Genomic DNA, 15,606 nt, shown 5'->3' on the forward strand with positions numbered 1-15,606 from the left:
TTAACTTCTCATATTTCTTTTTGTTGTAATTTCATGTTTCTCCATCTGTTGAACACGTCTAGTTGCAGCCCAGTGTACCTTGGTGGAAGCACTATTCCATTCGGAATTGGAACAAATACTTCACCGAGGTAGAATGTAACAATATACTTTCTTTCTAGGTTTTTACATATGATGCCCTGTTGTTAAAATGTAGTTCTTATCATCTTGTCTTGAATACATTTTATAATGAGAGATTTATTAGCCAGATGTTTTGTTGAAATGTTTGTTATTCTTGAGAGATAGCTGTTAAAAGCTGGATGCTGGGTACAGATTGTTTATTGTGTTGATGCCCTTTTTCTTTTTATTTTGTTTTTTGTTTTGTTGTCATTGTTTGTTTTGGTTTTGGTTTTGTGGTGCTGAGAATTGAACCCAGCATCTTAGGCAAGTGCTGTACTATTGAATTACATCCCCAGCCCTGTTAATGCCCTTTTCTAAGCCCTACTTGAAATGGCTGCATCACTCCAGCATCACTCCAATAGTAGCTTGATTGATTTTTTTTTTTCAGTGTTAGGGATTAAACCCAGGGCTTCATTCATGCCAGGCAATCACTCAAACACCAAGCCACATCCCCAGCCCCCTAGCTTGAGTTTCACAGGGTACCAAGAGAAGGAGCTTCTTCCCAATGTTGGAAACCAGTGGGTAAAGTCTGTGAAGCAGCACAGCTACACAGCTTCAAAGAATGCATTAGTCACAATGACTTGGCCATACAATTAGCCTGAGAAGCTACAAGTCTGCATTACTCAAAAAGTTCTCTAGACTGAGTCGTATGATTGCATGTGGACCACATTTTTGGAGGGCTGTTATACTAAGGGAAGTAGAATCTAAAAAGACATTGTTGGAGAGTTGGTAGTATTAGCTTACTTCCTAGAAAGAAAAACAATAGGACAAAAGTGAAATTGGAGTCTGGGGAGGCCCCAGACAGAAACACCAGGCAGCAAATAGGGTAAGTCTACTGGGGTGGTGCCTGCTTTAAGTGCTTCTCATAAGAATTGACAGCAGTTGAAACATCATTTGTTTAGGACTAGCTAAACAAAGAATTAGGGATACAAACTTGCTTAGAGCAGAATATGGCCTTGTTGCCATCAATCCTGAATTACCTGTGTCAGTTCAACTGGACTCATCTTAGTCATTTCCAGAGCCATGCCACCTCTAATCCAGGCAGGCTTCTGTCAAGTCACTAGGAATTACAGCAGCTTCCCAGTTACCATCCACTTCCAAATTCTCAAATTTCATGCACATAAAGCATTCAAGATAACATCCCCAAAATATTACTTTTAGCACTTCTCCTGTTCACAAGGCATATGAGTTGCCATTTGTCTCACATTAACTCTAAACTTCCTATTTATCAAATTGTACCCTTGTGCTTCCTCTTTTCTCTTTAGTTCCTTCACCTGCCATCAAAGCCTGAGTCAGTATTCCACTTCCACTAGAACACTTGTCATCCTCTACTTGCCACTTACATTTTTCTCCCTCTTGAGTATTTTTACATGTTCCCTTTCTAATTGCATAGACCCTACTTTAACTCACATACTACCAATTTTTGTTTTCTCATTCTATCTGAACTTCATTTTTCTTTTCTTTTTTCTAAGTGCACACTAAGCCTTGTACTAGTTTACAAAAAAAAAAAAAAAAAAAGAAAGTAAAACACTGGTCAGTAGAGGAACAGATAAATAAGCAAATGATACCTGGGTATAGCTCCAGTGGCAGAGCGCTAGGCTGGCATGTGCACAGCCCTGAATGTACTCCCCAACACCACAAAAAAAAAAAAATACAGAAGCAGCACATGATTACACTGGGGCATGAAGAGGAAGTGCTCCAATGACAGAACACCTTCATCACTCTGCCACTTGCCAAGCCTTGAGAAGGGACTCTATTCTAAAAAGCTCAGTTTGCTTGTCCCTAAAAACTAATCATGCTTTCTGGAGATATTGTGAAGATGAAATGAAAGAATATAATAAATAATAGCAGTGCCTTCAATGTAAAAGACAGCTAACTACTACAAGTATGCTGGTTTATAACTGTTATGTCTTTCTTATCCAGCGGTCCTGTTTTCTTGCTGTGTTCTCTCTCTGGGGCAAGAAGCCTATATTCTCCTACTACTTTTCCACTTTATCTCAGAAAGTACATATCAGTGTTTACTTATAGATGCCTTCTGATTTTAAATAGGAATTTTTAAAATGGTATATTTTACTTTATTTCCAAAGATTAATAATGCATTAAGACTTTTATATGTGTAGTCCATTTGTATGTGTGTGTGCGCGCGCATGTGCACACTTTGATAAAGTTCTGCCATATAGGTGTCTTGTTTTAGATGAAATTTCAGTAGACAAAAGAACAGCCTATTTTTATAGCTTACAGGTCCTATCTTAATAGTGTTGATGAGTGAGGATGCCAAAATGTATCAAATCCTGTTCCTACAATAGGAGATACTGTGTGCATACATATGCACATAAATGTGTATATTCATAGATCTTTTCTTCCTCACCCATCACAAAGATAAAAATGATCAGCTGCTCCTTTCATGACATAGAATCTGCACAAATAAAAAAATACATTTATTCAGTGCATATAAAACATTCTATATGTGAAATCCTTTTTACTTTCCAAAGAACTTTTTTTATATGCATGTTGGTTCACCTGCTCCACAGGGAAAAAAAAAAGATTAACTAGAGCAAAAATTTTTAATTCCATTTATAAATGAGATTGAGATTTTGGTGTTAGGTTCATTAAGCACGTGTTAGCCACCAGCGAGGTCCTAGGAATTCAATTAATAAATTATGGTGAATAAATAAATGGATATTTCCCTACCCTCAATAAGCTTTCAGTCTAAGTGAGGAGATAAACTTTAGTTATTTTCACAAATGTACTTAATTTCCATCTAATGTGTGTATAAAGGGAAAAGATGGGATGCTATAAGCATAGATAATGGGCACCGTAACTAATATGAAGGACTAGGGAATGCTTCCCTAACAGATAACATTTAATCAAACCACAATATGAAAAATGAGGAGTTAAGCAGAGAGGGAACTATTAGAGCCAGAGAATATACCATGTTATAAGATCCTTGAGATGGGAAGAAGCTGGGCACGTTGAAGGAAGAGAGAGCTGCCAGGTGGACTAAAGCATGGTGAGTGGGGGAAGTAATGGCTCCTAATAGAGCTGGAGAGTCCAGAGGCATTTGGTTTGGGGTCCTAGAGTCCTTTGAAGAATTTTAGAGAAAGTATGTTCTATATGCAGTTGAAGCCATTGGGGGCTTTGGGGGGTGTTTTGTTTGTTTTTGGCAAAATAGTGGTGACATAATCTGATTTCTGTTTTGAAAAAAATAAGTCATTTGGGCTGTTGTATGCAGCATGGCTTGGAATTTGGACGGTTAAAGATAGAAAAGGACACAGGGAGACTAGTCAGCAGGCAGTAGGTGCAGTGGTCTAGGAAAGAAAATGGCAGCTGTGACGTAGTGGTGGCCGTGGCTATATGAGAAAAGTATAAAATTTGAGATATTTAGAATATAGAATTGGCAGAATTCTGTGACTTAATGGCAATTGTAGATAAGGAGGAAAGTTATTAAAAATGTCTCCTGGGTAGTATAGTGTGCTTTGCCCAGGGTCACATCCATTTTTACAAAGCAAGGACTCAGATTAGTAACTTGATTCCTAACCCATTATACTTTCTAGTATACCAGTTTGCAGCATGTAGTGTATGTAAGAGAAAAGAATCTTAACTGCTTTTGCTATTACAGCTGCTCTTTTTTTTCAAACTGTTCAAATATCAAGATTCCCTAGTCCCAATGTGTCAATCTCATAGGATTTACCTGAGAACCAGTATCCTGGCAGAAGATGATATTAAGCTGTATTCTGGGCATTCCCACCACAAACATCTTTAAAGCCAGTTCTACTTAGTAGGGCAAAAGGACAAAGCTGTTGGTTTGTCCTTTATTGTGTATTCCCTCCGCATTTTAGAGGGGAAGTCTGGCAATTTATCTTTCACTGGAATCATGAATTTATATTAGATAAGTTTTTATTTACAGATGGTCCTGATTTACAGTGGTTTAACTTAAGATTTTTAAACTTTACAATGGTGCAAAAATGATACATATTCAGTAATCATACTTAAGTTTCTAAATTTTTTCATCTTTTCCCAAGCTGGCAGTAAGTGGTGTGACTGTTTTTCAGTGGTGGCAGCGACCAAGCCACAGCTCCTGGCCAGTCACTAGACAAGAAGCTGAATAGCCAGTACTCTGCAGTATACTGTGGTGCTGAGCTGTGATGTTTGGTGGGCTAGGGGTGTTAAATGCATTTTTAACTTAGCATGGGCTTATCAGGATGTAACATCTTTGTAAATTGAATAGCATCTGTATATACTTATGAAAGAGAAATATATTTAAGCCCTGAATATAAGCACTGATATGAATGCCCATTGTATAAATTGAGTCTATTTGTCCTATTTATTTATTTGAGTTCTGGATAAAACTCTGGTTTGGGGATAATGCTAAATACTTTAGAGTAGAAAATTTTTAATATTTTGCCCAGTTTGTGGAAAAGAGAAATACATTTGAAAGTGTGGTGATATTAATAGTATGGATAAAAACCAAGGCAATATTTTCAAGCCAATCAAATTTTACTCTATTAATTATTTCTAAACTACTTATAAGACTAAATTATTCCATAGACTAGTACTCATTATGATCTAATAGAGTGAATCGTAGCAGTGGAATAATTTCTTAGCGGCAAGTTAGTTTTATTTTTCTCACAGGATAGTGTTTGTGGGAAAATATGGTAGTGTGAATAGATTTGAATAAACTACTAAATTTTAAATTAAAAAGCTGTATTTAACATTATGGTTGAGATTTTACACATACAAAATGTCAGGAAAGTCTAAATAATAGTTCCCACAACAGCAATAATTCATCCAAATTGCACATATGTATTAAGGCATTAAAGTTAACACTCTGTGCAGTCATGTAATAAACTATATATGCATAAGAAAGCGAGTTATGGTAGCTTTGGGAACCATCATTTTGCATTTCCTGACTTGTACATTTAAAATCTGAGTTCAAATGGGTACCAATGTAATTGAGTTAAATTTCCATGCATACAAATACAACTGCATAAATTGCTAACAGATTAAAAGAAATAGAGCATTGCTTGTGAAACTGGTATAGGTTTTTAATGTTTGATTATTAGTAATATTTTTAGAAATATGAAGAATTTTCAAACTTTCAGGCCAAAAACTATTTGCAGTTTTGAAATTAACATATTTAGGTTTTAGATAAAGAGGTGGGAAAAATATAATGATGGGTTTTGTTTCATTTTTGTTTCAGAAACATTATATGCTTATTGAAAAATTAAATTTTAAAATATATAAGAACATAATAATCTCCGTTCTTCCTTTTCATTCCCACCACTCATGAGCCAGCCAGTATTGGCTGTGTAGTATATAGCTTTCTACCATGTTCTTACTATTTTTTGCCATGTTCTTACTAACTTCTACCTCTACAGGAACTTACCACCTCTACAAGAAATTTTCTTTTTTGTTGTCTTTTCCAAAAATAGGGTCATGCTGTATCATATGTTAGTTACTATGCACCTTGCTTTGGGTATCCCTCCAAGTCAATAGATAAATTTAATTAATTCTCTTTGTCAGCTGCCTAATGTATCTTATATAAATATACTGCCTGTTATTCAGACTTTTCCTTTTTATGTATAGGGAAGGGAGATTGTGGGGACTGAACACAGGGCCTTGTACATGCTAGGGAGGTGCTCTAGCAGTAAGCTATGTCCCAGCCCAGTCTTTCCCTTTTTGATATATACTCAATTAGTAAACTTAAAAAAAAAAAAAACTTCAACAATAATAATGTAAACATTATTAAGATATGTACTTATATATTAGTGCTTTTATTTATATGTAATAAATTTTCCAAAACAGGATTAGTATTACAATGATTAGATATAATTCTAATTTAAAACATAATGCCAATTTTTTTCCCAGAATGTCATATCAATGTTACATACCCACCAGAAATATATGAACGTGCTGATTTTAACTTAATTGGTTAAAAAGCTGTATTTCATGGTTGCTTTACATTTTAATCCTTTAGATATAATATCTTAACTTTTTAACAAATACTTTGTGCCAGACTTTACCAAAATTAACTCATTATGTCCTCATAATAGTTCTATGAAGTATGTAAATATTTCCATTTTACAGATAATAGAAACCAATTCACAAAGAAGTTCAGTTACTTACCTACAGCTGCGCCCTAGTAAATAGTGGAAGTGGCATTTGAATCCAGTTGCTCTACATCTGTAATCTATGCTCTTTACTATTCTTTGCTGCCTATACTAATGCAATGATGATTTTTATAGATTTTTTTTCTTTGTTGTCATTTATAAACATTTTTTGTATAGGACAGTGTTGTGTTGAAATTGTTTTCAACTCATTACTGATTTTTTTCACATTTTTATATCTTAAAATTTCTTATTTTCTTTTAATTTTTATGATCAAATTTGTTTGTTCTAGCTTTTAAACACTTCAAAGAATTGAGGTTTCTTTAAACTACAGAATTACTATACAAATGAAACTGTTTACAACAGCAACTCAAAATTCTTTTATACTTGCTTATATTGTCATTTTACTCCTAAAGTTACTATATAGTATATACATAATTGTTTTAAAATTGCTTATCACTTCAATTTCTCAGATATTCACTGAGTACCTATTATGTATTAAGTATCATTCTAGCAGTTCTGCCCTCTCTCCTCAACACCATCAAAATTTCACTCTACATTGCATCTTTGCCATCAATACAAACATGCTCTTTCCCTCCCTTCTTAAAAATAATTTTCTTTAAATGAGAAGTTTTTAAAGAAACTACTCTGATATACCTTCTCAGTGAGGTCTATACAGACCATCTTATTTAAAATTGTAACCCATCCCCTCCCGGTATGCCTAGTTTTCTTTACCCTAATCTATTTATTATTTCATTGAATTTTCACCTTTTAACATACTGTATAATTTAGTTTTATCATATACTAGAATCTAAGCTCCATGAAGACAGAATCTCACTAGCACATAGTAGGTTCTTAGTAACTAGTTTTAAGTGGGTAAATGAATGTACACATGCCAAGTAGTGGGGAATCAGAAACAAATAAGACACTGTCCCAGCACTAAAGGAGTTTGTGGGAGAGATTAATTGCAACATAGTGTCATCACACATTCTTTGATCAGAAGAATCCCTAGAAATTTCAGTAGGAAGAAAACCATTTAATAAGTTAGCTTAAGTGAAAAGCTCCCTCAGACACAATTTTAAAACCATTTAATTGAATTAAAACCACTTTATGTCTGTACAATATGTATGTTATGCATGTATCTGTCTGTAAGATGTCAGTAAAATAGGTAGGTGTGTACAAAAAAACTGAAAGTTTAGAGATGTAAACAGTTATTAACATCAGATTAACTGAGAAAAAAAAAACATCAGATTAATCTGTATTTTTCTGTAGTTTATTCAATAATCTGTAATATGTGGTATGTCTCAAGAATAAAACACATATTTTCATATTTAAACATACCAATAATCTTTAATACACACACACATATAATTTTTAGTTGTAGATGGACAAAATGACTTTATTTTATTTAATTTATTTCTTTGTGATGCTGAGGAGCAAACCCATGCCTCATGCGTGCTAGGCAAGCGCTCTGCCACTGAGCTGCAACCCCAGTGCTAATACACATTTCTTTTCTCCAAACAGAGCATGTGACCATCTGCGTTGTATAGCCTGTGATTTCTGGATAGTGAACTACAATGACTATATGTGGGACGAATCATGTGATTATCTGTTTTTTAGGTATGTTCCCAAAGCACTTCACTCTGTGAAAAAACAGTACTAAGGACTTTATATTTTTCGTTTTGCTGTATTGTCTTTTTTAAACTTGGCCAGATCATGTGACCTGCACCTTTTTAGTCCATCTCTTCCTTTCTATCTGTCTGCTGTCAGCCTAAACAAAGATGTGTTACTTCTTGATGTGAATACATAGCCTCCTCACTGATTTTCATGCCTACAGTCTCTTATTTCAAACCATCCTTTCCTTGCTCAGAATTAAAGCATGACTCTGAATATGCCATTATTCTGCCCAACACCCTTCTGCTCAGAGAATAATGTTCAAATTCCTTAGCAGGTAATTAAGACCCTCGTTATCCAGCCTTTGTCCAGCTTTGTCTTTCCACAATATACTTTTTACCTTTGCAATATTTTACCTCCATCACAGTACTCAGTGTCCCCATTCCCTCTGACTGTGCAAAGCTCCTCACCTCCTGGGACAGCTGACCACCATTTTACCTACCCAAACTCTTCCTGTCCCTTAGGGACAATTTATCATGCATCTTCCTGATTCCTGACCTCTCTCAACTTGGAAGTAAACTATTCCTTTCCTTTGTGTCCTCAGCTCTTACTGTCATATGAAATTGAAGATCTTAGATTGATATATGGTTACCTTCCTCTGTATGGTCAGAACAATGGCTTCTTCATTTTTATAATTTGTACATTTTTATATACTTCCAAAATACTTAATATCATCATTAAGGTGTTACAAGTTATAAAAGTGTGTTTGAACTAACTATATATTCATATTTGCAAATAAAATTGAGTTAAAATTAATAAGTATGTGTATCATGCATTTTGGGCCTCCCCACAGACCTGTGTGTAAACAAAGACTGTTTTCAGATACAAGTAATCAATATATATTATATTACCTTTCAGTTGCATAAAGTAAAAGATGAGAGGGCCGGGGGTGTAGTTCAATAGTAGAGCATGTGCTTAGCATGCACACAACACCCTGGGTTCAATCTCCAGCACCATCAAAAAAGAGGGGAAAAAAGAGGATGAAGAATTCCTACTCCACCTCTTCTGGCAGCCATCGTCCTCAATAAGTTCATTAGCATCTCTCCTAATTTATCAGTTTTTAAACTTTTTCACTTCAAAGACCACTCACTTCAAAGAACAACTCTGAATCCTCCTCACTCACACATGCACTCACACATACCACACAAATTCACATATATAAACATATGGGAAAATTATAATTTGGGAGGTTACACAGTTCCCACCCTAGCCCAATCCCAAAATCCCAGGTTCAGAACCCCTACTCTTAGGTTTAGCCCGTTTTTTATTCCCCAAATCAGAAAAGTTAGCTTAATCAAGTTTTGGTTCGCTTTTCTGACTTCTCTGATATTTACTGTCTTCTGGCTAATCTAATAAGTGATTAATAATCCCTGTATGTTACCAAGATGGACTGTAAATTTTTACAAAACCATTACAGGATAATAAGATGCATGTAACATCAAAACAGTGGCGAGCACAGGCATAAAGTAAGCAAACAGGTGACTTCGTTGGTATTTGAGGAATTTACAGTGTCTCAATCTGAGTAAAAACACCACTTGGTTTAATCCAGATTTTTAGCAGCGTGGCTTAAAAAAAAAAACTTGTGTGTTTACATAAAAAATAAATATGAGAAGATTTATTATTCTATTAAAATTAAGTAATTATTCTTCAAATCAGTGAAAAATACGATCTCAGCCCTCATGCTTAGGAATATTTGGGAGATAAGAGAACAGAACAACTACACAGTAAGGCCATCTCAAGCAGACATAGATCTCTGATACAGCATTTATTTTGCACTGCTTATTAGCAGTTCTTTATCCAAAAACATTATTCAGCACCTAGTTGTGGCACTCTTGGGAATGAGGCTCATAAAGTGAGAGGACCCAGTTTCTGCTCTTTAATAATTCTCACTTCTGAGAGGGATACATCACAAATAACATCAGAATTTTTCAGAGATAACTGACTACTCTGTGGAAACCAAGCCAGTTGACACTCATGGGGATTAATGGAGGGATATTGTGGTAATCAGTGAAAAAGAAATAAGGATCTGGATTATGATAATGAGGTAGGTAAAGAGAAGCAGATGTGATGTATTTGAGAAAGATTCTAGAGGATGTCCTGGCTATGGAATATGAGAGACAAGTTTCATTTAGATGAGTCCTACGCTCTGTCTTGGTTTAAATAGAAGGACTATGATAATGTCCATTGAAATTTAAGAACAAATTTAAAGAAAGATGCTATATGTTTGTTTATGGGAGCTGTTAAAAACTGTCTCTGAAGCTCAGGGAGGAAATGTCATCTGTAGAGTGGTAGTTGAAGCCATGAGATGAACAGTATTACCCATGAGGGCCAACTTGGAAGACTGTCAGAGAACACAGAGGTAAGAGGTAAGGATCATTTTGTTAAGGAGGAAACACTGTGAGGTTTCTTTGAGAAGGAAAGGGCAGACATGGGTGGGGACAGGTATTTGCGTAGAGGGGTTCCAAGTGTGTTGGAAAAAGGAGCCTTTTGAAATGCTGTACCTATACTTAATCTAAATTTGAGTGGACTATGCTTTAGTGTATTTATAAATGGTGGATTCAGTTTCTGAAATTAAACTTTTTTCAGGGGGTAGGGTACTGGGGATTGGACTCAGGGGCACTCTACCACTGAAGCACATCCTCAGCCCTATTTTGTATTTTATTTAGAGACAGGGTCTCACTGAATTGCTTAACACCTCGCTTTTGCTGAGGCTGGCTTTGAACTTGTGATCCTCCTGCCTCAGCCTGCCAAACCACTGGGATTACAGGCATGCACCACCATGCCCAGCTGAAATCAAACTTTTTATTTGCAATTTTCAAAAAAAAAAATGATTTTGATGATGATGAAAAAGGCTTGAATAGGAAAAGGAGGACCACTTCCTCTACCTTGGAGGGAGGGTAGTAAGAAATGGATGTATTCAGGGAGCGCTCACTAGGAAATGGAAGGCTTTTCATATCCCCTGGCCTGATTTTGAGAATGAGAATATGATCTGCTGAAAGTAAAGTTGTGGAGGGCAAATGAAACTAGAGGAGGGATGGGACCAGTCACTAGGGAAACCAGAAATGGGCAGAAGATCATTTCTCGGTGACCAGAGACAAGTTAAAAGATTAGCAGAGTGCTACTAAATGCCCATGGAACATAGGGAGCCATCTGTTTCCAGTAGTGTCAGTCTGCACATTTGTCACAGCATGAAATGCTATGCAGTTGTTTTATTGCCCTATTTTACAGATGAAGGAAATAAGTGTATCCTAGTTTTGACAAGTTCTAGAACTTTATAAAGAAACATAAGCTATACTTATTGACACCCTGCCATTATAGCTAAATAAATCTTTTTATTTTTCTATTAAATCATGTATTTTAAGGGGAAAACAATGGAATCATTTTTAAACTTTTAGGATATGTTCTTCTTTAAAAGTACTTAAGTGGCCTAGCATGTGTTAGGCCTGGGTTCAATGCCCAACACTGGAAGAAAAGAAAGAAAGAAAACCACTTAAATGTATTAATTAGTTAGCTCCTTGGATATTCATGATTTTTATTCCTAAAACCCCTAAGTAAGGATTTAATTAAGTACCAAATGTTAAATTTGTCCAAAAATTTAACATTTAACATTTGTTTAAATATTTAACATTTTAGTTTTGGTGGGTTTTTTTTTTTTTTTTTTCGCCTTTCCAATAAAACTTATTAGTTCTTCTCCTAGTTCACCATAACTTTATCTGGTCAGAATCTCAGTTTATTAAAATCAGACAAGTGGTCTAGAAAAATCAGGTTTTCTTAACTTCCACCTTCTACCCTTCCTAAATTGTGCCAGAATTTTGTACAATACAGTACTGAATGTTTTCCCCTTTGACCACCAGAGGGCACTTTGGAGCCTGCCATCTATTGCGGTGGTAGCCACAAGTAACAGATATCACTTTTTTTTTTTTTTTAGTATTTATACTGTATTTTATTTCACTTTGTATTTTTTCAGCATTTCATTTTAATTTGTCCATTTATCTTTGCCATAGAATGTTCACATAAATTCAGCACATGAAATGACATTAAAATCATAATTTATTTTAATAAACTTCTGTATCCTTTTGTATAATAGCATCAAGTCTGTTTATCATTTTTATGATAGGCTTGCTCATTGATTTAGTTATTTTAACATCTTTAATATTTATTTCAGGATAGCATTCACTTTGTTGCTGATAGTATAATAAGAAAATCATTGAAATGAAAGATGCTGTCTGAGACCAATATACAGAAATAACAGGCAGTTTTTTCCTCGATTAATGAAAATTTCCTATAGTTAATTCATCAGAAGCCTGTTGCCTTCAGGCTTATTATGCTCTCTGCACTTGGCACAGTGTAGACTTTTGTAGCAGAAGGGCAGAAGGTACACCACCCTTCTTCCCATTGTGTTCCCACTCATGTTGTGTCTGATAGGACAAATCAGAAATTCATCCCTTGCTGTTTTTGTGTTCTACTACAGCATTAATAACCAGGCCTAGGGACTCACCTTTTTAAAGAACTGAATATGAAAGAAATTCTTCAGAAAGTGAACACTGAAGTCTATCTTCTATTAGTGTGAAGGGATTGAGGTCGTTTAGTGTTCAAGTATTGTAAAAATAGTAAAATAAAACAAGTATAACCTTTTTTCTATAATTAAGCACTAAATAAAACTACTGTGCTAAAACCTTCCTGTTTTACTAATAGGAACAACATGCCAGAATTCCATAAATTAAAAACAAAGTTGGTAAAGAAGAAAGGACCACGGGCATATGCGTGCCAGTGTAGCTGGAGAACTGTTGAAGAACTGACCAACCTGGAGACAGATCATCAGCTTCGCTGGGTTTGTGGTAAACATTGAGACTGCAGCCTTTGACATTCTGACAAATGCCTCTATGAGGGCAGCCTCCAGCCATCATCATGTTTACGTAAAGGCACATATCATATTATGCCATTTGGAAAAAGACAGTGAATTTCATTTAACTGTAAATTTTTGAAGATCAAATGGACTAGGGAAGAGAATATAACACTTTAAGAATTAATCCTTTTTGATGATAGATGTTTCACTAAGTAAGATAACAGATATCCAAATTCTTTGCTCACCTATCTCCTGTTAAATGAAAGTTTAATGATAGCATTTCTTACTAACATATAGCCTTTCATTAGCAACCTCTGCATTGACAGCTCAGACACTTGGTGTAAACATTCTTTACTTAGAGCATTTAAGGGGATGGAGTTTACCAGGGCACAGAGTCACTGTAGGATTGGTTACGGCACTTCCTCCAGTCACTTCTGTTGTTGTCAAAGATCATAACTTAGACATCTCAAAAACTAGATGATAAGTGGCTAACAGAAGGGCAGTCAGGAGTACAGGTATGTTATAAAACACTGCCTTATACCTCAGCAGCTCAAAGCAGTGTATGCACAATAATGACAAGTATGTGTCACCAGTTTTAACTTATTTCTCCTCCTTTTGTTCATTTAGAATTTAAAAGTTACTTAGCAAATATCCATTTATATATATAAAGAATTTTTTTCAATGTACATAAAATCACAAAAATCCTAATATAGGTAGGTCATTGTTGGATTTTCAAGTACTCTAGCCTTTAATGCCTATGATTCTGTCAATTGAGCAAGTAAGATGATTTTTTTCAGGGGAGTACATGAAAAGGGAAATAAAGCAGGTATCCTGTGGAGCTCCCCCTTGATATCACTGAGCAACATGTTTAGAAAATCATTTACCTCAAAGTTTCCAGTTCCCAGCACCCTTGAGAAATTCCAAGGGCCCTGCAATCTGCCAAAAACTCTGTACCACAAGTGTATACAATTTGGTTCAAATGTGTAACACAGGACACACTGAAAGGGAGTAATTTTTAGCAAAGTTATGATTTCTTGGTCTTATGCTGACTCCATTCCAGCCACTCTTCAAAAGCAAGGACTATCTATCTAGTCATTAAAAGCCTTTTGCTAGCCATGACACATTTGTGTATTTATAAAACTTATATAAGTCTAGCATTGCAATAGAACAAATCTCCTCGTGACCAATGCTAATATTTTTCTATCAAGGACATGTTTATAGATTTTATCTTTCAATAAAATTTTTTACTCCCCAAAACTATTTGTCTTTGTAATTGTGTCAGAAATATAATAGGATTTAGATTGAATTCATCTATTCCAAAAAATTGCAAAACAACAAGATTCATATTCAAAATCTCATGAGATTTGTCATATTAGTCATAAGGGTGATGACTTCTATTGATTCCAATAAACAACTTTACTAAATCATCAATTTTAAAAATATTTTAACTTATTTTCATTTAGATGGATGAAAATGTCCCTTTCACTTTTTCTTTTTCATTGTAACTATCCTGAAACTTGGACACATTACCTGTGTTTGGCATTCCATAACATAATAATCATAATATAATTCTGTAATGTCATAAATGTCTCTATGAGTTTCCATTTTTTATTGGGAGTTTATAAGCCTTTTAGTATTATACTATTTTAATCTAAAATATAGAAAGAATATTACATTTATATATAATTACCTATTGACATGTAAGCTAAAATGCATCTACTTTAGTATCAATATAGAAGAAAAATGTAGTTTCTAGATAACTATAATCTTAAAATGTAAACCTATAAAAGTTTTAAGATATTCCTATTTTCAATATTTTCCCACCTTTAGCAAGTATCTGTTGTAAAGCCAGGTAACTGCTTTCTTTGAACTGTAGTATAGTCTCAGACCTCATGCTGCCTAAAAATGAGTAAATAAATAGCTTTATTCTGTATTTGTTACTTTCTATTTTTTAATATTCACATGGGTATTATTTGAAATAACTTTGGTATTTTTTTAATGTCAACAAGAAAGTTTCCAGCTATCCAGTTGAACAATTTATTGACATTAGGTAGGGAGTAGCATGCTGCAATTTTTTTTTATTAAAACAAATAACCAATATTGAGATATAATGGATATACTACAAAAAGTGTTTTACAATTTGTTGGTTTTAGTATATTCACTAAAATAATTGCAGCCATAATCACTATTTAATTTTTGAACCTATTTTGGGACTCTTTTTTACTGTTTTTGTCCAGAAGCTCTAGAATAATGCCATGTCTCTTATTTTTTTTAATTTATTTGTTTGTTCTAATTGCTTATACCTGACAGCAGAATGTTCTTTGATTAATTGTACACAAATGGACCAGTTTTTTACTTCTCTGGTTGTACTCAAAGTAGGGTCACACCATTTGTGCAATCATAGACGTATCTAGGGTAATGATGTCTATATCATTCCACCATCTTTCTTACCCCCCTGCCCCATGCCCCTTCCTTTGTGCCCTTTGCCCCATCCAAAGTTCCTCCACTCATCCCATGCCCCACCCTGCAATTATTTTTAACAAGGATAAGGAATAAACACTTGAATTTTCAGACTGTTGATCCATTCATTACATTGGCATTTCCTAGTAAATTTGAATCTATCCATACTCAACAATACAACAGTTTTTTTTCCAATGTGTACAAAATTTATGAAGTGATAAAAACCTGGTGGAAAAAACTGAGAATGATGCCAACAACATCAAAAAATAAACCTAGAACAACTCAAGTCCCATGAACAGTGGAATGGGTGAGAAAACTGGGTGACATACACCCTCACAGCAGCAAATGTGCATGCTGCAAATT

The 15,606-nt window shown here is 34.7% G+C and overlaps 1 protein-coding gene across 1 annotated transcript in view; it reads left to right on the forward strand.

The window, feature by feature from the left end:
- The window catches only part of Cfap418 (cilia and flagella associated protein 418), a 29,109-nt gene extending 15,066 nt beyond the window's left edge, over nucleotides 1-14,043 (forward strand). Inside the window, exons 4-6 of the mRNA XM_027948079.2 lie at nucleotides 63-128; nucleotides 7,788-7,883; nucleotides 12,633-14,043. Coding sequence (XP_027803880.1) covers nucleotides 63-128; nucleotides 7,788-7,883; nucleotides 12,633-12,786 — 316 coding nt within the window. The 3' untranslated portion in view covers nucleotides 12,787-14,043. The remainder of the gene's footprint in view (nucleotides 1-62; nucleotides 129-7,787; nucleotides 7,884-12,632) is intronic.
- The last annotated feature ends 1,563 nt before the right edge of the window (nucleotides 14,044-15,606 follow it).

This window comes from Marmota flaviventris, chromosome 15 (assembly GCF_047511675.1).
Source record: "Marmota flaviventris isolate mMarFla1 chromosome 15, mMarFla1.hap1, whole genome shotgun sequence".
NCBI classification, from domain to species: domain Eukaryota; kingdom Metazoa; phylum Chordata; class Mammalia; order Rodentia; family Sciuridae; genus Marmota; species Marmota flaviventris.